The sequence below is a fragment of the Scyliorhinus torazame genome, chromosome 7, assembly GCF_047496885.1.
Source record: "Scyliorhinus torazame isolate Kashiwa2021f chromosome 7, sScyTor2.1, whole genome shotgun sequence".
Lineage (NCBI taxonomy): Eukaryota > Metazoa > Chordata > Chondrichthyes > Carcharhiniformes > Scyliorhinidae > Scyliorhinus > Scyliorhinus torazame.
Window position 1 is genome coordinate 176,900,433 of NC_092713.1, and position 23,069 is coordinate 176,923,501.

A 23,069-nucleotide genomic window follows, 5' to 3' on the forward strand; every position below is an offset into this window, starting at 1 on the left:
ACTAAGGGGGAGTCCCCATCTGGTGAAAATTTTCTCGAATAGGATCTTTGCCGTGGCCTTGGCCGTATTTGTTCTCGAGCGCAAACTTCGACCCATTTGGTAAATGTGTTGATTACAACCAACATATATTTGTATCCATTTCTGCAGGGGGGAAGGGGACAAATCTAATCTAATGCAAGTTTGTCCACGGGCCATTTACTGGGCGGGTGTGTCGTAGCTGGGCTTTTTTCGCATATCTGTCCGGGTTGTTCTGCGCACAAATCAAGCAATTCTCAACGTAATGGGATACGTCAGTTTTCAAATTAGGCCACCAGCAGAGAGGTCTGAGGTGGGCAAGGGTGGATTCTATCCCTTGGTGTCCATGTCCGTAATGGAATTTACAAATTATCTCATTCCTGTCCTGGGTGGGGACTACATAAATGCCATCTTTTAAAATGATTCCCTCATGGATCGTTAAAGAATTTTTAAACTTTTCGTAAGGAGCTGGGAAGTTTCCTTTTAAAATTTCCTTCAATATCTCGTCTTCCTTCTGCGCGTGGGCTTAGACTTGAATATTGGTCTGTGAGACCTGAACTGCGTGTACTGGGGTACTCTGGGGGTTGCCAAAAGTGGCCATGTCGTGAGCCTGCCTTCGCGAGGGCATCAGCTTTCATGTTACCGGGTGGGGAGGAATGATGGTAACTTCTTACTTTAACTATTCCATATTTTCTGCCATTCGCTGTCTAGAGGATGTGTTTGAGTAATGGCACTGAGGGTTTCCGTCGGCGGAAATAAATCCTCTAGATTCCCACGGGGGTAGGAATTCTGTCAGGCTGTTGCAGGCGTACAAACTGTCTGAATATATGTCTGCTGGGGTCGGGAACGAATCGGCGTGCTGGACGATGAAAGCGATTGGATTGGATTGGATTTGTTTATTGTCACGTGTACCGAGGGACAGTGAAAAGTATTTTTCTGTGAGCAGCTCAACAGATCATTAAATACATGAAAAGGAAATAAAAGAAAATACATAATAGAGCAACACAACATATACAATGTATCTACATAAGCACTGGCATTGGATGAAGCATACAGGGTGTCGTGTGTAGCGCACAAAGACTCACGAGAGATGAATAGAGATGAAGTCGATGAGGCTTTATTAAGCGTGACTTGTTCCCCGCAGTTCAGTAGCAGACTGGCCTGCGGGGGAGAACTCCTGGTTCTTATACTCCGCCTTCAGGGCGGAGCTAGAGGTCAACAGCCAACCAGGACCCGGGATCTGTCAGCCAATGACATCACGGCTTCACAGTCTCACATGACCCCTAATGCATACTACCACATTCACCACTTGTTAAAAATGAACCCGGCGGGGTGGTGCTTCGTATGGTGGTAAGGGTTTACAAGGCTGGTCCTGGGAGGAAAACTTTTGCATGTCATCACAGTATGTACAGCGTTTTTTTTTGTTTTTGTTTTGAACTATTTACAGTAAAAGGGGGAAAAGGAAAGAGTTCTCGTTAAAGTCCACAACATTGTAGTGTTACATCGATGCCACGAGTCGGTCGGGTGGTCTGGTCGTCCTCGTCGATCGCCTCGGCCCCGGTGGTAGTGCTTGTTCCAGTGTTGTCGTCTCCGGGAGCCTTACGTTTCTGCTTCAGCTTCACTTCTGGTCGGACCTGGGAGGAGGACCGATCCTCCCGGGAAGGGGGCGCTCGCGGGGTTCGCCGGTGGCAGGGAGGGGCTGATTGGTGTCGGGGGGGGGGGTGTGCGTGTTGCCGGCGGGTGCCAGATCTCGCAGGGAGACCGTGTCCTGTCGGCCGTCGGGGTACTCCACGTAAGCGTACTGCGGGTTCGCGTGGAGGAGGCGAACCCTCTCGACCAACGGGTCCGACTTGTGCGCCCACACATGTTTTCGGAGCAAGATGGGTCCTGGGACCGCCAGCCAGGTCGGCAGCGACGTTCCAGAGGAGGACTTCCTGGGGAAGACAAGGAGGCGCTCATGAGGTGTTTGGTTAGTGCTAGTACACAGTAGCGACCGGATGGAGTGGAGAGCGTCCGGGAGGACCTCCTGCCACCGTGAAACTGGGAGGTCCCTGGACCGTAGGGCCAGTAGGACAGTCTTCCAGACCGTGCCGGTCTCCCTCTCTACTTGCCCGTTCCCCCGGGGGTTGTAGCTGGTCGTCCTGCTCGAGGCTATGCTGTTGTTGAGCAGGATGCCGTTGTTGAGCAGGAACTGGCGCAGCTCGTCACTCATAAAGGAGGAACCCCTGTCGCTGTGGACGTATGCGGGGCAACCGAACAGTGTGAATATGGTGTTCAGGGCTTTAATGACTGTGGCCACTGTCATGTCAGGGCAGGGGATGGCGAAGGGGAAACGGGAGTACTCGTCCACCACGTTCAGGAAGTATATGTTGCGGTCAGTGGAGGGGAGGGGCCCTTTGAAATCCAGACTAAGGCGTTCAAAGGGACGGGAAACCTTGATCAGGTGCGCACCATCCGGCCTGAAAAAGTGCGGTTTGCATTCCGCGCAGATGTGGCAGTTCCTGGTGACTGTACGGACCTCCTCCACAGAGTAGGGGAGGTTGCGGGACTTTATAAAGTGGTAGAACCGAGTGACCCCCGGGTGGCAGAGGTCCTCGTGGAGGGTTTGGAGGCGGTTAATTTGTGCGTTGGCACATGTGCCGCGGGATAGGGCATCGGACGGCTCGTTCAGCTTTCCAGGACGGTACAGGATCTCATAGTTGAAGGTGGAGAGCTCGATCCTCCACCTTAAGATCTTGTCGTTTTTAATTTTGCTCCGCTGTGCATTATCGAACATGAAGGCTACCGACCGTTGGTCCGTGAGGAGAGTGAATCTCCTGCCGGCCAGGTAATGCCTCCAATGTCGCACAGCTTCCACTATGGCTTGGGCTTCCTTTTCCACTGAGGAGTGGCGGATTTCTGAAGCGTGGAGGGTTCGGGAGAAAAAGGCCACGGGCCTGCCCGCTTGGTTAAGGGTGGCCGCTAGAGCTACATCGGAGGCGTCGCTCTCGAACTGGAAGGGGAGGGACTCGTCGATGGCGCGCATCGTGGCCTTTGCGATATCCGCTTTGATGCGGCTGAAGGCCTGGCAAGCCTCTGTCGACAGAGGGAAGGTCGTGGTCTGTATTAGGGGACGGGCCTTGTCTGCGTACTGGGGGACCCACTGGGCGTAATATGAAAAGAACCCCAGGCAGCATTTTAGGGCTTTTGAGCAGTGCGGGAGGGGAAATTCCATGAGGGGGCGCATGCGTTCGGGGTCGGGGCCTATTATCCCATTGCGCACTACATATCCCAAGATGGCTAGCCGGTTTGTGCTAAAAACGCACTTGTCCTCGTTGTATGTGAGGTTCAAGGCTTTAGCGGTCTGGAGGAATTTTTGGAGGTTGGCGTCGTGGTCCTGCTGATCGTGGCCGCAGATGGTTACGTTGTCGAGGTACGGGAACGTGGCCTGCAACCCATGTTGATCAACCATTCGGTCCATCTCTCGTTGGAAGACCAAGACCCCGTTTGTGACGCCAAATGGGACCCTTAGGAAGTGGTATAATCGCCCGTCTGCCTCGAAGGCTGTGTACTTGCGGTCACTTGGGCGGATGGGGAGCTGATGGTAGGCGGACTTGAGGTCCACGGTGGAGAAGACCTTATATTGGGCAATCCGATTGACCATGTCGGATATGCGGGGGAGAGGGTACGCATCTAGTTGTGTGTACCTGTTGATGGTCTGGCTATAGTCTATGACCATCCTTTGCCGAATGAATGTTCGGTCCTGGGCGCTGTACCGTCTGCTCCTAGTGGCGACGGGTTTGCAATCCGGGGTGAGGTTTGCAAACAAGGATGGGGGCTCAACCTTGAGGGTTGCGAGGCCGCAGATAGTGAGTGGGGGTATTGGGCCGCCGAATTGAAACGTTAGGCTCTGCAGGTTGCACTGGAAATCTAATCCCAGTAATGTGGGCGCGCAGAGTTGGGGAAGGACGTAGAGCCTGTAGTTTTTAAACTCCCTCCCTTGCACCGTTAGGGTCACTATGCAGAAGCCTTTAATCTGTACGGAGTGGGATCCTGCAGCTAGGGAAATCTTTTGCGCACTGGGACGGATGGTCAAAAAACAGCGTCTTACCGTGTCGGGGTAGATGAAGCTTTCCGTGCTCCCGGAGTCGACCAGGCATGGTGTCTCGTGCCCGTTTATCAGCACTGTTGTTGTCGTCGTCTTGAGCGTCCGGGGCCGTGCTTGGTCCAGCGTCATTGAGGCCAGACGTGATCGTAGTGCTTGAGCATCTTCCTCGAACCCCGTGGAGCCGTTGACACTGGGGTCCGTTGTTGCCGTCCAAGATGGCGGCGGGGGTGAACAAAATGGCCGCCCCCATGCATCGCACATGGCTGGGGGGGTCACAAGATGGCGGCGGGGGTGGACAAAATGGCTGTCCCCATGCGTCGCACAGGTCTGGGGGGTCCCAAGGTGGCGGCGCCCCTCCTCCCCTCGTGGTGGCCGGGACCCAAAATGGCGGTGCCTGCGGGTCGCACATGGGGCGCTGGGGGGGTTGGGGAGCGTCAGAAACGCGCAGATCACCTTGTTCTCCGGGGACAGCGGTGGCCGGGACCCAAACTGGTTGCGCCTGCAGGTCGTACATGGGGCGCTGGACAGCGGTGGCCGGGACCCAAACTGGTTGCGCCTGCGGGTCGTACATGGGGCGCTGGGGGGTTGGGGAGCGTTAGAAGCGCGCAGGACTCCTTGTTCGCCGGGGACAGCGGCGACCTCCCGGGACCGGCACACAGCCGCGAAATTGCCCTTTTTCCCGCAGCTCTTACAAATCGCTGCGCGGGCCGGGCAGCGCTGCCGGGGGTGTTTCGCCTGGCCGCAGAAATAGCAGCGGGCTCCCCCGGGACGACTTGGCGTCTGAACTGCGCAAGCCTGTGGGGTGGGGTGGAGGGGGGGGTTTGTCGCGACGGGGGTCCACGGAGCCCAAGGGGCTGCCGCGCGGTCGGGGCCGTAGGCGCGGGCGTTTCGCGCGGCCACATCTAGTGAGGCTGCAAGGGCCCGTGCCTCTGAGAGTCCTAGGGACTCTTTTTCTAAAAGTCTTTGGCGGATTTGGGAAGAGTTCATACCAGCCACAAAAGCATCACGCATTAACATGTCCGTGTGTTCCATCGCGTTTACCGGCGGGCAGCTGCAGGCCCGTCCCAAAATTAATAGCGCAGCGTAGAATTCATCTATCGATTCTCCGGGACTTTGCCGTCTCATTGCGAGTTGGTAGCGTGCGTAGATCTGGTTCACTGGGCGAACATAGATGCTCTTTAGTGCTGCGAACGCCGTTTGGAAATCCTCTGCGTCTTCGATGAGAGGGAAAATTTCCGGGCTTACCCTCGAGTGCAGGACCTGTAGTTTCTGGTCTTCTGTGACCTGGCCGGGGGCCGTTCTGAGGTAGGCCTCGAAACAAGTCTGCCAGTGTTTGAAAACTGCTGCTGAGTTCACTGCGTTGGGGCTGATCCTCAGGCATTCCGGGATGATCCTGAGCTCCATAGTCCTTTAAGCACGCTTAATAAATTGTAGCGCACAAAGACTCACGAGAGACGAATAGAGATGAAGTCGATGCGGCTTCATTAAGCGTGACTTATTCCCCGCAGTTCAGTAGCAGACTGGCCTGCGGGGGAGAACTCCTGGTTCTTATACTCCGCCTTCAGGGCGGAGCTAGAGGTCAACAGCCAACCGGGACCCGGGATCTGTCAGCCAATGACATCACGGCTTCACAGTCCCACATGATCCCTAATGCATACTACCACATTGTGTTCATGAGGTCAGTCCATAAGAGGGTCATTTAGGAGTCTGGTGACAGTTTGGAAGAAGCTGTTTTTGAGTCTGTTCGTGCGTGTTCTCAGACTTCTGTATCTCCTGCCCGATGGAAGAAGTTGGAAAAGTGAGTAAGCTGGATGGGAGGGATCTTTGATTATGCTGCCCGCTTTCCCCAGGCAGCGGGAGGTGTAGATGGAGTCAATGGATGGGAGGTAGGTTCGTGTGATGGACTGGGCGGTGTTCATGACTCTCTGAAGTTTATTGCAGTCCTGGGCTGAGCAGTTACTATACCAGGCTGTGATGCAGCCCGATAGGATGCTTTCTGTGGTGCATCTGTAAAAGTTGGTAAGGGTTTATGTGGACAGGCCGAATTTCCTTAGTTTCCCAAGAAAGTTGTGCTTTCTTGGTGGTAGCGTCGACGTGGGTGGACCAGGACACATTTTTGGAGATGTACACCCCTAGGAATTTGAAACGGCTAACCATCTCCACCTCGGCCCCGTTGATGCTGACAGGGGTGTGTACAGTACTTTGCTTCCTGAAGTCAATGACCAGCTCTTTAGTGTTGCTGGCTTTGAGGGAGAGATTGTTGTCGCTACACCACTCCACTAGGTTCTCTATCTCCTGCCTGTAGTCTGACTCGTCGTTATTCGAGATCTGGCCCACTTTTGGTCGTATCATCAGCAAACTTGTAGATGGAGTTGGAACCAAATTTTTCCACGCAGTGTTCTGTGTACAGGGAGTAGAGTAGGGGGCTAGGTACGCAGGCTTGCAGACTAATAGTTGCGGACTATTGTGGAGGAGGTGTTGTTGTACATTCTTACTGGTTGTGGTCTGTTGGTCAGAAAATCGAGGATCCAGTTGCAGAGTGGGGAGCCCAGTCCTAGGTTTTGTAGCTTCGATATGAGCTTGGCTGGGATTATGGTGTTGAAGGTGGAGCTGTGGACAATAAATAGGAGCCTGATGTACGAGTCCCTGTTTTCGAGATGCTCTAGGCATGGGCCAGGGAAATGGTGTCTGATGTGGACCGGTTGCAGCAGTATGCGAATTGCCGTGGATCAAGGCGTTCTGGGAGTATGGAGGTGATGCGCTTCATGATCAACCTCTCGAAGCACTTCACTACGACTGAAGTCATGGCCACTGGACGGTAGCCATTGAGGCACGTTGCGTGGTTCTTCTTCGGTATCGGTATGATGGTGGTCTTCTTGAAGCAGGTGGGGACCTCGGAATGGAGTAGGGACAGGTTAAAGATGTCCGCGAATACCTCTGCCAGCTGGTCCGCGCAGGCTCTGAGAGCATGACCAGTGATCCTGTCTGGGCCCGTAGCTTTCCGAGCGTTCACTTTCTGGAAGACCAATCTGACATCGGAAGCTGTGATGGTGGGTATGGGTGAATTATGAGCTGCTGGGGCACTCGACAGCGGATTGTTGGTTACGTGATCGAACCGAGCATAGAATGCATTGAGTTCATCGGGGACGGGTTCGCTGCTGCCAGAGATACTGTTCGACTTCGCTTTGTAGCCCGTTATGTTGTTTAGTCCTTGCCACAACCGCCAAGAGTCTGTCTGTGACTCTAGCTTGGTTTGATATTCTCTCTTGGCATCTCGGATGGCTTTGCGGAGATCGTACCTGGATTTCTTGTATAGGTCAGGATCGTCTGTCTTGAACGCCTCAGATCTGTCTTTCAGTAGGGAGTCAATCTCGCGATTGAGCCATGGTTTCCGGTTGGGGAACGTACGTACTGCTTTCGTTGGCACGCAGTCGTCCACACATTTGCTGCTGAAGTCTGTGACAGTGGTGGCATACTCATTTAAGTTGCTCGCTGAGTTCTTAAATATGGACCAGTCCACTGTCTATAAGCAGTCACATAAGAGCTCTTCTGTCTCCTCAGACCAGCACTGCACAACCTTCTTAGGTGGATTCTCCCGCTTGAGTTTCTGTTTGTATGCCGGGAGAAGGAGCACCGTCTTATGGTCTGATTTCCCAAAGTGCGGTCGGGGGATGGAACGGTAGGCGCCCTTGATTTTTGAGTAGCAGTGGTCGAGAGTGTTGTCGCCCCTGGTGGGAGAGGAGATGTGCTGGTGGAATTTTCGCAGTACACTGTTGAGGTTGGCCTTGTTGAAGTCTCTGGCGACGATGAACAGGGCCTCCGGGTGTTCTGTTTCTAACTGTGTGTAGTTCGTCCAGCGCCTTCCTCACTTCTGCCTCGGGTGGGATGTAGACCGCTGTGATAATGGCTGAAGTGAACTCATGTAGAAGATAGTATGGGCGGCACTTCACCGTCAGGTACTCCAGGTCTGGGGAGCAGTAGGTCGCCAGGGTCGCTACATCCAAGCACCAGGAGGAGTTGATGAGGAGCTTTGCCTGATGATGCCGCGCAGTCCGCCCGGTGAATTGAGAAGCCTTCAGGTTGTATGGCACAGTCCTGTGAGACACACAGCAGTCTCTTACTTCGCTCTGAGAGATAAGTCTAGCGTTAAGTTCATCCAGATTCTTTTCGATCGCTTGGACGTTTGCCAGGTGTATGCTGGGGAGAGGGGTCTTGAAACCGCGTTGCTTCAGTCTAACCTGCAGACCGCCGCATTTCCCTTGCTTCCTCGGTTGGCGGCTGCTGCTGGATGATCCTGGGATCCGATGGCAGATGTCAGCTCTTGTGGAAGGTAGGTGGTTGCGTCTGGCAGTGTCCAGGGCGGTGGCGGGGACCAGAGCGCTGTTTACGTATCTGGTGTCGCGTCTGGCAGTGTCCCGTGCACTGGTTGAGGTAGAGCGGTTGCTAGGGGGTCATGTTTGTGATCCGGATGGGTGCCGGCGTTCTGCGGGCGCGGTTTACCTTGCAGGGCGTTTGGGTCCACGTGCGGGGTCTCCGCCGTTTCTGGAGTCCTGGGTCGTGGGCAGGGCTTCCTGAGGCAGGTTGGGCAGGGTCCCGTGGTCTGTTCCTTCCCTGGGCGCTCCTGGGGTCGGATCTTGAAATAGACCCGGTCGGGCCTCCACATGGATTATTCTTTCTTCCATCAACAATAGGTCGGGTTGTTGGGCGGGCCTCTCCGGGTCGGGTCGCTAGGCGGGTCTCTGGGGGTCTCGTTGGGCCAGGTCTTGCCGTCGGGAGTAGGGTCGGGAGCACCGGGGACGCGGTAAGGCGGGTCGGGGGCTGGCGTCGGTAGTTAGGCCGGGTTGGGAGCTCTGAGGTCCGAGTCAGCTCCAAATCGAGATCGGGGCTTCACTTCCGGTTTGGGCCTGATCCACTTCCAGATCGTGGAGGTTTGGTCGGGTCGGGCAAAAGGTCTCCACGGGCCTCGAGGATGTTCAAGCCTGCAAGAGAAGATAAAAGAGAGAGGTTAGTAATAATGTTAGTTTTAGAACTAATTTTTAGAAGATAAGAACGAGTATAAGTTAAGTAAAAAGTGGATCTGTTGGGGAGAGCTCGTAAAGAGTCGCCTCACTCCGGCGCCATCTGGGTAAACTCAAGCTAACTCGGCTGCCTGCAAACCTAAGTGTCTGAGCAACTTTAAAGCGATCACTTCTAAAGCGCGTTCCTGCACGTCCTCTACATAGATCCCACATCCTGTGAATCTTTTCCCATCAAGGACTGTGGAGGGGCCATCTACATAAATTCTCAAAGCTTTGTCTGTGGGCTGTGTCGTCTGTGGTCGGATGCCTGTCTTTTTCGGTACCAACTCGGGAGCAATTGTTATGCTTGGGCGCTATGAACTCGCACTCATGTGGGGTTCCTGCACAGTGCAAATTGTCGGCCAGAAACGTATGCGTTTCTGTCCGTTTTACGATAATGTCACGTCCTTTTAGGAGTAGGGTCCATCACACTGCTCGAATTTGGCTTACTGTGCCGTCTTTCAGTCTGTCGTCCAATAAAAGCTGTGTCGGAGTGTGCGCAATCAAAATGGTTACAGGGTTGAGTACGCTTATGTACAAGAAGTACTGTACCGCCCAAAAAATGGCTCGCAGGTGCCTTTCGCAGGCTGAAAATCCCTGCTCTACTGGATCTAAAACTCGTGAGGCATAGGCTACGGGTCATAAACGATCGTGCCTTTCCTGCAGGAGTACAGCCGAAAGGGTTCGGTCGGTGGTCGCTACCTCTATCGCGTATGGGGAGTGTGGATCTGGGGCTTGCAAATCGAGGGGCTGTGCTCAGGGTGCGTTTCAACGCATCCACTGCATCTGTGTGCTGTGGGAGCCATTTCCATGGGGCCTGTTTCTTAAGGAGCTCGGAAAGTGGAGCTGCCATCTATGTGGTTTCTACAATATCCAACCAGTCCTAAAAATGACCGGAGTGCTGTAACGTTTTGGGGCAAGGGCAATTCTACAATCGAGTCTATGCATTTATGTTCTATTTCACGCTTACCATACGTGATGACCGTACCTAAATACGTGACTTTTTCCTGGATGATTTGGGCTTTCTTGGGGTTAATTTTGCATCCAATTGTTGTGAGTAGTTCTAACAATTCCGAAAGAAGCAAATGTGCTCTTCCTTGGTGTCAGTCTGTAGGAGCAAGTCGTCCACATACTGAACAAGGCATTTAGGGCGGGAAAATGTAAATAACCCGTTCGCTAATTGTCTGTGAAAAATGGAGGGGTAGTTGTGGAAGGCACGTCCACGTGTACTGCTGTCCCTGGAAAAGTGAACGCAAATTTGTACTGGCACGCTTTGCCAAAAGTCATTGCTAATATCCAATACCGTGAAACATTTTGACTGGAGTCCCTGTTTTTACATGGCCTCGGGACTCGTGGCAATGATGGGGGCTGCTAAGGGAGTCACTTTGTTCAATTCTCTATTATCGATGGTCAGTCGCCATGAACCATCTGGTTTCCTTACTGGCCAAATTGGGGCATTGTCCATCGATGCTACGGGTCAAATCACTCCTTGATTCAATAAACTCTGGATTACTTTGGCTATCTCTCCCTCGGCTTGCTGGGGGAAGCCGTATTGGTTTTGGGGCTTAGGACCGGGACCTGTAATGTTAACTACTACTGGGATTTTGCCGCAGTCGTGCTTGTGCTGGGCAAACTATGCTTTGTCTTTTCAAGACTTCTCTAACCGTTTTGTCTGTGGTAATGGTTTGTGGATCAAACCGGTACTTTTCCACTGAACTAATTCTGTGTGCATAGTCTCATACTGTGAGCATGGCAGGGGCGTGTGCTGCTCTAGCCATTTTCCATCTACATCTATTAACTGGGTCGAACAAAAGGTTGTGTGCACTCATGAAATCTATGCCCAGGATGTGCTCTGCTGCCTGGGGTAAATCTATTAAAATGACCGAGTGTTTTGTTTTAATATTGCCTATCTGTACATCCACAGGGGTTGTGATGTTTCCCTGCTGGAGGTGACCTGTAAAGCCACTAAGGGTAATGGTGTCCGTAGTGGGCCATATCTCTCTCTGGTACATCGCAGAGGAGTTTAACATGGTTCGGCACCCTCCTGTGCCCCAAAGGAACTCTACTGGGTGTCCCCGGACTGTGCCTGCAACTACCGCTCTTCCGGACTTGTCTCAAAGGGTATGGCAGACCCAAGTTGGGGAGACCGAACACCATCTATCGGTGCCGTTTATGGTCAAATTATCTGCTCGAGCGCTAACAATGTGGATGGGTCTGGCATTGTTTCTAGGGGGGCATTTATGTGCTGATTCCGTTGCTGCTTCGGGGGGTGTTGCTCGTTTTAGCCTTAGTTTATTTGCTCTAATTCTGCCACCTTTGTTCATGAGTCGCCAGGTATCTTTCTGATACCGCCACGTGGTTCAAGTCCAAGTAATGATTAATAATGCAACACACCGCTTCGTAAGAGTTAAACCAACGCTCATTTATTATATACAGCAATTAATACTTATACAATAATTCTACTTCTAAACTACTACCTACCACTAAAAGGCCAATACCTAACTTTGGAAATGGCCCACCAGGTCAGGGAAACGAATGGTGTTTCGAATGGGTTCTGAGCCTGCGGGATTCAAAAACTGGTACAGGTTGATAGTCAGGAGTGTCTATCTGGTAGCGATCGTTGGAGTAAAACTTACGGTCTTCTTGCAGCAAGGGTCTCGAAGGGTGCGGAAAGGAGGAGAATGGTCGAGTTGAACTTAGCCCCTATTCTTATAGCCCCCAGGGGCTTCCTGCCTCTCGGGGCGGACCTTGTACCTGGTTCCAAGTGATTGTACTTGGTCCCATTCATTTGGTTCGATATTCTCCAATACTGGAGCGATTCCTTGATCGAGGGGTGGTCGTTTACCTTTCTTTGTGTCAGCTCCTGCTGGCGCCGAAAGGTCTGGGTCGGCTTTATGTTGCTAATGTGTAGCAATTGTTCCTGGGGATGGCTGATTAATATGCAGATGGCTGGGTTGTTGTGATGTTGATGGCTGCAGGTATCGGTCTGGACTGACTTCCCCAGAGGCGAATACACTGTTTTACCTGCAGCTGTCTGTTTGAGTCCTGTTGGCTGATTTTCCCATCAGCCTCTTCCATTCGCCATTTTAGATCGGGATTTGACCATTCTAATCGGGAGTCAGCCATTTTACATGGCTACAGGTGGTGGTGGTGGGGGGGGGGGGGGCTCGACATTCTCGCACGTAATGTCCTTTCTGTCCACAATAACAACATTCCTGTTCTTTAGGGTGCTGTGCGTTACCTCTGCCTTCATTGACCCATGCGGGGTCTTGGTGTGCCCTAACAGGATTCATTGTGGCGTCTACTCTTTCCTGCTCTGTCTTTCGGTGTACGGACTGTTCCCAAGCTCTCGATAAGTGCTTCAGAACCCACATTTCATTGTGTGCCGGTTCTGAGAGGTCATAACTGGCACATGCCTTCTGTCCTGCCTCTGTGGCATGGGATACTAGCAGACGGGTCAATTTGGCCGTATCGTCTGCTGATAAACGGGCGCAGGCTAACTTACCAAATACAGTGGTAAAGTGGATTCAGAGGCATCCAGCAAACGCTGATGGATACTCTCCTTTTTTCTGTTGAGTCCTTCTACCGGATCTCCTCTATTGTACCAATGTCGTCTAAAATGGCTGTTTTCATCTCTTGGAGGCTACCTCCTCCTACATTTTGTAGGTCGGGAAGGGCCGAACTAACTGACGGGTCAAGGCACATGACTACGTGCTTTACCTCTTCCTGCTCGTCTAAACCGTACATGAGGGTCTGTTGCTTCACTAGTTTGAAAAAGTGCTGTGGGTCTGATGTGGGGTGGAAAGTCTCAATCTTATCGTGGGTGTCTCTTAACTGGGTGATGGTTAATGGAGTTGTATACACAAAATCGGGTTGGTCGTCCGTGGTGACCCTGCACTCCGTAGTGATGAGGTTCATTGGGTTGGGTGCTGCCTGTGCAGTCGGTGGTGCGGTTGCTTTTCTTTCCAGGGCCTGGGGGGTTCTATTCTGATTTTCGGTCTCACTCACGTACCGTTGGGCCGTTTCACTAAGTTCCTGCCTTTCGGGGCCGTCTTCCTGATCTAACTGTGGGCCAAAGTTCTCTGAACCCGTTCTGGACGGAAAGCAGTGATTGCAATCTTGCAATTTGTTGCCTGCAGTTGGCATGATCCACCGATCTCTGCCTCTGTTCCATGGTGGAACTGTGGAGTGCTCGGAGGGCTGCCTTCAAATCCTCGCATTGTTTCCTCAACTGTTCTACCTGGTTCTCTGTTTCTTCTCTTACCAGTACCGCACGTTGCGTGTCCTGGTAGGCCTTATCAAACTGAATCTGGAAGCTGCTGACATGGGCAAGACAAGATTGGTGTGCCCTCTTGACATCATCCATCTCCTTGTCCTTCGCCGCTAGCTGCTCCCGGAGCTGCACATTTAATCTCTTGCTTTTGCTAATGTTTCCTTCTCTACATCTCTCCTTCTCCTCAAGCTGTCTACGGAGCGTCCTCACGACCTCCTCTGTGCCTCGCAATTGTGCCAAGCAGAACACGATTGCCATCGGCTTACGAACATTACACAAACTTTTCTTGTCGATCTCGGTCAGGCTGTCCCACCAAGTCTGTCCTATGCTGGCAGGACCTGTTTCCTCATTTGTGCAAAGTTCCGACCAAAGGGGCCATCCTTTCCCCTTTAGGTATCTCCTAAGCTCTTCTTCACATACGATAAACTGTTCTGATTTGTTGGTCGCTGCGACTTCGGGCTCTTGTGGATGCATAAGGCGTTCCATTGCCTTCATGGCCATCCCTACAATTACTTCTGTCTCTACCAGGAATTTGGGACAAGGTGGAATAAAGTGGTAGTGCAAACACGGGTACGGTTCAAGCTATTTTCTGGTTTACGCAACTCCCGAAGTTTTCACGCAACAAAATCTATCGGGGTTACCCGATATACCCCTTTGTTAGTATGCATGCAAATTACACACTTCCGAATTCTGGAGGTTTGATCGATACTGGTTTCGTTTGTGGTTTCTTTGACTTTGCCAAATTGGATTTCTAATTCAAACGTTTTTGTGGGTTCTCTCGGAGGGACACGAGGTGACACGGAGTGACGAGGCCTACAATATCTCTCGTTATCCAAGGTTCCCGAAAATTGCCGTATTTATCCTTCTTCCTCACAGGAACATGCCGGTCCTGAATTCCTTTCAACTGCCACTTGAAAGCCTCCCACATGTCAGATGTTGATTTGCCCTCAAACATCCGCCCCCAATCTATGTTCTTCAGTTCCCGCTTAATATTGTTATAATTAGCCTTCCCCCAATTTAGCACATTCATCCTAGGACCACTGTTATCCTTGTCCACCAGTACTTTAAAACTTACTGAATTGTGGTCACGGTTATCGAAATGCTCCCCTACTGAAACATCTACTACCTGGCCGGGCTCATTCCCCAATACCAGGTCCAGCACCGCCCCTTCCCTAGTTGGACTGTCTACATATTGTTTTAAGAAGCCCTCCTGGATGCTCCTTACAAACTCCGCCCCGTCTAAGCCCCTGGCACTAAGTGAGTCCCAGCCAATATTGGGGAAGTTGAAGTCTCCCATCACCACAACCCTGTTGTTTTTACTCTCTTCCAAAATCTGTCTACCTATCTGCTCCTCTATCTCCCGCTGGCTGTTGGGAGGCCTGTTGTAAACCCCCAACATTGTGACTTCACCCTTCTTATTCCTGATCTCTACCCATATAGCCTCACTGCCCTCTGAGGTGTCCTCCCGCTGTGATATTCTCCCGAACCAGTAGCGCAACTCCGCCTCCCCTTTTACATCCCCCTCTATCCCGCCTGAAACATCTAAATCCTGGAACGTTTAGCTGCCAATCCTGCCCTTCCCTCAACCAGGTCTCTGTAATGGCAACAACATCATTGTTCCAAGTACTAATCCAAGCTCTAAATTCATCTGCCTTACCCGTAATACTTCTTGCATTAAAACATATGCACTTCAGGCCACCAGACCTGCTGTGTTCAGCAACTCCTCCCTGTCTGCTCTGCCTCAGAGCCACACTGTCCCTATTCCCTAATTCTCCCTCAATGCTCTCACCTTCTGACCTATTGCTCCAGTGCCCACCCCCCTGCCATATTAGTTTAAACCCACCCGTGTGACACTAGCAAACCTCGCGGCCAGAATATTTATGCCTCTCCAGTTTAGATGCAACCCGTCCCTCTTATATAGGTCACACCTGCCCTGGAAGAGCTCCCAGTGGTCCAGATAACGGAAACCCTCCCTCCTACACCAGCTGTTTAGCCACGTGTTTACCTGCTCTATCTTCCTATTTCTAGCCTCACTGGCACGTGGCACAGGGAGTAATCCCGAGATTACAACCCTAGAGGTCCTGTCTTTTAACTTTCTGCCTAGCTCCCTGAACTCCTGCTGCAGGACCTCATGCCCCTTCCTGCCTATGTCGTTAGTACCAATATGTACAACGACCTCTGCCTGTTTGCCCTCCCCCTTCAGGATGCCCTCTACCCGTTCAGAGACATCCTGGACCCTGGCACCAGGGAGGCAACATACCATCCTGGAGTCTCTTTCACGTCCACAGAAGCGCCTATCTGTGCTCCTGACTATAGAGTCCCCTATTACTATTGCTCTTCTGCGCTTTGACCCTCCCTTCTGAACATCAGAGCCAGCCGTGGTGCCACTGCTCTGGCTGCTGCTGTTTTCCCCTGATAGGCTATCCCCCCCGACAGTATCCAAAGGGTTATACCTGTTCGAGAGGGGGACAACCACAGGGGATTCCTGCACTGACTGCCTGCCCTTTCTGGTGGTCACCCATTTCTCTGCCTGCACCTTGGGTGTGACCACATTTATATAACTGCGATCTATGAAGCTTTCCGCCACCTGCATGGTCCTACGTGCATCCAATTGATGCTCCAACCGAACCATGCGGTCTGTGAGGAGCTCCAGTTGGGTGCACTTTCTGTAGATGAAGCCATCCGGGACGCTGGAAGCCTCCCGGACCTGCCACATCTCACAGTCAGAGCACTGCACCCCTCTAACTGACATTGCGTCAATTAATTAGTAAATTAAAATTAAAAGTTTAAAAAGTCACTGTTAACTATCTGTTTCCTAGCACTAGATTTCTAATATAAATCTGAAAGCGAAATATAGTACACTCCGATCTCTGGCTTAGATACCCCTCTAAATTATAATTAAGTAATTCTGTTTAATTAGTTACCAATGCTTAATTTTTTTAAATTTAGTGTAGATTCCCAACCCGCCACTCAGGTCACAGCTTTTCTGTGATGTCGCTTCAGTTCCCCCCCCCCCCCCCCCCCCCCCCAACCACACACACACAATTTGAAAAAGGTATAAAAGTAAAAATGAGTAAAAATCACTTACTTACCTTCTTACCTTCTCAGGGTCTTAGATGTTCTCAGGTTCTCTCCCTGACAGAGACTGCTCCTCCTCCCCCGAACGGCTCCCGAAACTAGGCCGCGATCTTTTTAAATCTCTGCTCTGACTCGCAGCTCCCGCGCTTTTTAAATCTCCCCCTCTCTCTCTCCTCTCGCGCTGTTTTCAATGTCCCGGCTCTCCTCCCGCGCTTTTTAAATCTCCCGGCTCTCTCTCCACTCGCGCTGTTTTCAATGTCCCGGCTCTCTCTCTCCTCGCGCTGTTTTCACTGTCCCGGCTCTCTCTCCTCTCGCGCTGTTTTCACTGTCCCAGCTCTCTCTCCTCTCGCGCTGTTTTCAATGTCCCGGCTCTCTCTCCTCCCGCGCTTTTTAAATCTCCTGCTCTCTCTCTCCTCCTGCGCTGTTTTCACTGTCCCGGCTCTCTCTCTCCTCGCGCTGTTTTCACTGTCCCGGTTCCCTGACAGCTTACTTTCGGACTGTACTTTCCCTGTCTTAATCAATCCCGCTGTCCTTCTTAGCTGAATTCTAAACTGCACCTAATCCTCAACCCATTCTTCTTCTTGGCAAATTTGTATGCTTCTTCCTTGGATCGGATACTCTTTCAAATTTCCTTGGATTGGCCCTCTTATCCAGTTTGCTTTTGTGCCAAACAGAAATGAACAGTTGCTGTCAATCCCCCATGCGTTCCTTGAATGTTTGCCATTGTCAATCCACTGTCAATCCTTTAAGTAACTCTCCCCAGTCTATCAAGGCAGATTATGCCTCATGTCTTCATAGTTCCCTTTATCAAGAGTCAGCACCCTACTCTCCGAATCAACTTCTTGATTCTCCATCTTGATAAAAAAATTCTATAATGTTATGGTCGCTCATCCCCAAGGGGTCTTGCACAACCAGATTGGCAATGATTCCCTTCTCATTACACACTACCCGGCCGAAGATGACCTGCTCTCTAGTTGGTTCCTCCACATATTGATCAAGAAAAACATTCCGCATATATTGCAGAAATTCCTCCTCTACGGCATTGTGGCTAATTTGATTTGCCCAATCTATTTAAGAGCAAAATAACACATGATCATCGATATTCCCTCATAACATGCATCTCTAATTGCGTACTTAATGCCTTTCGCAACATCACCACTGCAGTTTGGGGGTCTATGTATGACACCCACTAATATTTTTTGCCCATTGGTATTTCTCAACTCTATCCATATAGATTCCACATTGTCACAGCTAATATCCTTTCTCTCTTAATTTCCTCTTTAACCAGCAGCCACCACTTTTCTTTTATGCCTGTCCTTACTAAATACTGAAATCCATGGGATATTCAGTTCCCATCCCTGGTCACCCTGCAGCCATGTCTCCGCAACCACAATTATATCATACCCATTATCTGCGCGATTAGTTCATCCACTTTATTGCAAATGCTCCATGCATTAAGGTTGTCTTTTTCACATTCTTTATCTTGCTCCCAATATTTTTCTCTTTTGCGCTGTTTGAATTTTGCCCTTGGGTTCGCCACCTACCACTTTTCTTATTCACATTTCTACCTTTTGTGTTTGTCCTTGCTTCCTCTTTCTCTGACTCATTGCATAGATTCTTATCCCCCTGGCATATTAGTTTAAGCCCTCCCCAACTGCTCTAGCAAATAGCCCCCTAGGCCATCAGTCCCAGTCCTGCCCATGGGGCTCAGTTTCTGTCTTCCATCTCACTTGGCGGAATTTGAAAATGTTGCAGTCTGGGCAATTTTGTCATTGTCTCTCAGAACGTTTCAGTTTTTAAAAATCCAAGCAGTACAAGAAAAATGAGAAATTGTACATTTACACCCTCAAAACAAAGAACAAAGAAAAGTACAGCACCGGAAGAGGCCCTTCGGCCCTCCCAAGCCTGTGCCGACCATGCTGCCCGCCTAAACTAAAATATTCTACACTTCCTGGGGCCGTATCCCTCTATTCCCATGCTATGCATGTATTTGTCAAGATGCCCCTTAAATGTCACTATCTTCCCTGCTTCCACCACCACCTCCGGCAGCGGGTTCCAGGCACCCACTACCGTCTGTGTAAAAAACTTACCTCGTACATCTCCTCTAAACCTTGCCCTTAAACCTATGCCCCCGAGTAATTGACCCCAGTACCATGGGGAAAAAACTCTGACTATCCACGCTGTCTATGCCCCTCATAGTTTTGTAGACCTCTATCAGGTGGCCCTCAACCTCCGTTGTTCCAGTGAGAACAAACCGGGTTTATTCAACCTCTCCTCATTGTTAATGCCCTCCATACCTGGCAACATCCTGGTAAATCTCTTCTGCACCCTCCCTAAAGCCTCCACATCCTTCTGGTAGTGTGGCTACCAAAATTGAACACTATACTCCAAGTGTGGCCTAACTAAGGTTCTATACAGTTGCAACATGACCTGCCAATTCTTACACTCAATGCCCCGGCCAATGAAGGCAAGCATGCTGTATGCCTTCTTGACTACCTTCTCCACCTGTGTTGCCCCTTTCAGGGACCTGTGGACATGTACACCTAGATCTCTCTGACTGTCAATACTTTGGAGGGTTTTACCATTCAGTGTATATTCCCTACCGGCATTAGATCTTCCCATATGGATTACCTCACATTTGTCCGAATTAATCTCCACCTGCCATCTCTCCGCCCAAGCCTCCAGACGATCTAAATCCTGCAGTATACTCTGACAGTCCTCATCGCTATCCGCAATTCCACCAACCTTTGTGTCATCTGCAAACTTACTAATCAGACCAGTCACATTTTCCTCCAAATCATTTATATGTACTACGAACAGACAAGGTCCCAGCACTGATCACTGCGGAACACCGCTAGTCACAGCCCTCCAATCAGAAAAGCACCCTTCCATTGCTACTCTCTGCCTTCTATGACCTAGCCAGTTCTGTATCCATCGTGCCAGCTCACCCCTGATCCCGTGTGACTTCACCTTTTGTACTAGTCTACCATGAGGGACCTTGTCAAAGGCCTTACTGAAGTCCATATAGACCGCTACCTACCTGCGTCAATCATCTTTGTGACCTCTTCGAAAAACTCTATCAAAGTTTTCGTAACAATTGTTAGCTTCATTATTGATTTGTTCTGTTCAGAATTATTAACTGTGGTCCTAGATGTTGATGATGGTACATTTATTGTTTTACTGCTGCCTTCACAGTGTTAATGCTGGGTACTGGTTTTGTAATGAATGTGTTTTATCTTTTTCAGGGTCATTACAAAGAGTCTTTCCTGGAAAATGCTCCAGAGGAAATGACCCAACAACAAGAATGCGCCCAATGTGATGCCACTCTGGAGCCATGTGGGGATTCTTTCTCTGCCTCACAAAATGGTGCAATGTCCATCAAGACTCAATTGTGCCATCTGCTCTAGACAGCTGCAATACTTCAGTCAAAGTTTTCCTTCTTTGAATGTTATTGATTGAAGAACATATTTTAGACAGAATGCTGTTTGATTTGTAGTATGTTGGGAGTAACCGCCAATACTTCAGGCGATGTTAAGAAAACTTAGGAAGATAGCTAATGTTCAAGACATCCACATCAGGAAAGTCAAATCATTCACAATCTTTCGTGAGTTTCATTGATTTTACTTATAGAATATTGGTCAATCTGAGACTGAGTCTTCATCTCTCACCCTGACTCAGTCCATACTACATCTGACAAATGTCGCCACTTGTACATTTACTGTCCAACTCTAATTTGAGTAGCCATTTCCAAGTAAACCACATTGCTGTAGCTCTGGAGTAGACGAGACAAGAACAGCAGATTTCTTTCTCCTAAAGGATATTAGTGAACCAGAGTTTTTACAACAATAAGAACAGAAAAACTAGGAGCCGGAGTAGGTCATCAAGCCCCTCGAGCCTGCTCCGCCATTCAATGAGTTTATGGTTGACCTTTTTTTTGACTCGGCTTCAATTTCCGGCCCGAACACCAGAACCCTTAATCCCTTTATTCTTCAAAAAACTATCTATCTTTATCTTTTCTTTTCAACATTTAGAGTACCCTATTCATGTTTTCCAATTAAGGGATAATTTAGTGTGGCCAATCTACCTACCCTGCACATCTTTGGGTTGTGGGATGGAAACCCACGCAAACACAGGGAGAATATGCAAATTCCACACGGACAGTGACCCTGGGCCGGGATCGAACCGGGGACCTTGGCACCGTGAGGCAGCAGTGCTACCCACTGCGCCACCGTGCTGCCCTGATCTATCGTTATCTTGAAAACATTTAATGAAGGAGCCTCAACTGCTTCACTGAGCAAGAATTCCATAGATTCACAACCCTTTGGGTGATGAAGTTCCTCCTAAACTCAGTACTAAATCTACTTCCCCTTATTTGAGGCTATGCCCCCCTAGTTCTGCTCTCACCCGCCAGTAGAAACAACCTGCCCGCATCTATCCTATCTATTCACTTCAAAATTTTATATGTTTCTATAAGATCATCCTTCTAAATTCCAACGAGTACAGTCCCAGTCAACTCAACCTCTCCTCGTAATCCAACCCCTTCAGCTCTGGGAGTAACCTAGTGAATCTCCTCTGCACACCCTCCAGCACCAGTACGTCCTTTCTCAGGTAAGGAGACCAAACCTGAACACAATACTCCAGGTGTGGCCTCACTAACACCTTCTACAATTGCAGCTTAACCACCCGAGTCTTAAATTCCATCCCTCTGGCAATGAAGGACAAAATTCCATTTGCCTTCTTAATCACCTGTTGCACCTGTAAACCAACTTTATGCGACTCATGCACTAGCACACCCAGGTCTCTCTTCACCGCGGCATGTTTTAATATTTTATCATCTAAATAATAATTCCGTTTGCTATTATTCCTACCAAAATGGTTAACCTCATATTTGTCAACATTGTATTCCATCTGCCAGACCCTAGCCCATTCACTTAACCTATCCAAATCCCTCTGCAGTCTTCCGGTATCCTCTGCACGTTTTCCTTTACCACTCATCTTAGTGTCGTCTGCAAACTTGGACGCCGTGCACTTGGTCCCCAACTCCAAATCATCTATGCAAATTGTGAACAAGTGTGAGCCCAACACTGAACCCTGAGGGACACCACTATCTCCTGATTGCCAACTAGAGAAACACCTATTAATCCCTACTCATGGCTTACTATTAATTAACCAATCCTCTATCCATGCTACTACTTTACCCTTAATGCCGTGCATCTCTATCTATTTTACCCTTAATGCCATGCATCTTTATCTTAAGCAGCAACCTTTTGTGTGGCACCTTGTCAAAAGCTTTCTGGAAATCCAGATATATCACATCCATGGGCTCCCCGTTATCAACCGCACTGGTAATGCCCTCAAAAAATTCCACTAAATTAGTGAGTCACGACCTGCCCTTTATGAACCCATGCTGCATCTGCCCAGTGGGACAGTTTCCATCCAAATGCCTCGCTATTTCTTCCTTGATGATAGATTCCACCATCTTCATACTACCGAAGTCAACCTAACTGGCCTATAATTACCCGCTTTCTGCCTACATCCGTTTTAAAACAGTGATGTCACGTTTGCTAATTTCCAATCCGCCGGGACCACCCCAGACTCTAGTGAATTTCGGTAAATTATCACTAGTGCATTTGCAATTTCCGTCGCCATTTCTTTTAGCACTCCGGGATGCAATGCATCAGGGCCAGGAGACTTGTCTACCTTTAGCCCCATTAGTTTGCCCATCACTACTTCCTGAGTGATCACAATAATCTCAAGGTCCTCAGCTGTCATAGCCTGATTTCCATCAGTCACTGGCATGTTATTTGTGTCTTCCACTGTGAAGACGACCAAAAAACCTGTTCAGTTCCTCAGTCATTTCCTCATCTCCCATTATTAAATCTCCCTTCTCATCCTCTAAAGGATCAATATTTACCTTCGCCACTCTTTTTTGTTTTTTATATTTGTGGAAACTTTTACTGTCTGTTTTATATTCTGAGCAAGTTTATTCTCATAATCTATCTTGCTCTTCTTTATAGCTTTTTTAGTAGCTTTCTGTTGCGCCTAAAGATGTCCCAGTCCTCTAGTCTCCCACTAATCTTTACCACTTTGTACGCGTTTTCCTTCAATTTGATATTCTCCCTTTTTGTCTATTAAATTGTCTATTCCACTTACAGTTGAATCCACTATAACGATTGCACTGTCACACTTATCACCGCTCCCCTCTGCAGCAGAACCGACCATGGTGCCACAAATTTGGCTGTTGCTGTTTCCCCTGAGAGGCCATTCCCCTCAACAGTATCCAAAGCGTATTTCTGTTCTGCAGGACAATTGTCACAGGAGACTCCTGCACTACCTGCCTCGCTCTCTTGCTCTGTCTGGTGGTCACCCATTCCCTTCCTGCCTGCGGAGTCTGAGCCTGCGGTGTGACCACCTCTCTATACGTGCTATCCACGATACTCTCTAACTCGTGGATGCTCCACAGTGTCTCCAGCCGCCGCTCCGGCTCTGAAACTCGAACTTCCGGGAGCTGTAACTGGAGACACTTCCTGCACACATGCTGACCCTGGGGACTGGAACT

At 49.9% G+C, this 23,069-nt stretch overlaps 1 protein-coding gene across 18 annotated transcripts in view; it reads left to right on the plus strand.

Moving 5' to 3' along the window:
- LOC140426724 (soluble guanylate cyclase 88E-like) overlaps nt 1–20,098 on the plus strand; it is a 581,053-nt gene extending 560,955 nt beyond the window's left edge. For 16 of the 18 annotated variants that reach the window (XM_072511824.1, XM_072511832.1, XM_072511828.1 and 13 more), the window contains one exon: nt 19,756–20,098. In XM_072511824.1, coding sequence (XP_072367925.1) covers nt 19,756–19,917 — 162 coding nt within the window. In that variant the 3' untranslated portion in view covers nt 19,918–20,098. The remainder of the gene's footprint in view (nt 1–19,755) is intronic. The other 2 variants (XM_072511825.1, XM_072511836.1) reach the window with 1 other exon arrangement.
- Nucleotides 20,099–23,069: the final 2,971 nt, after the last annotated feature.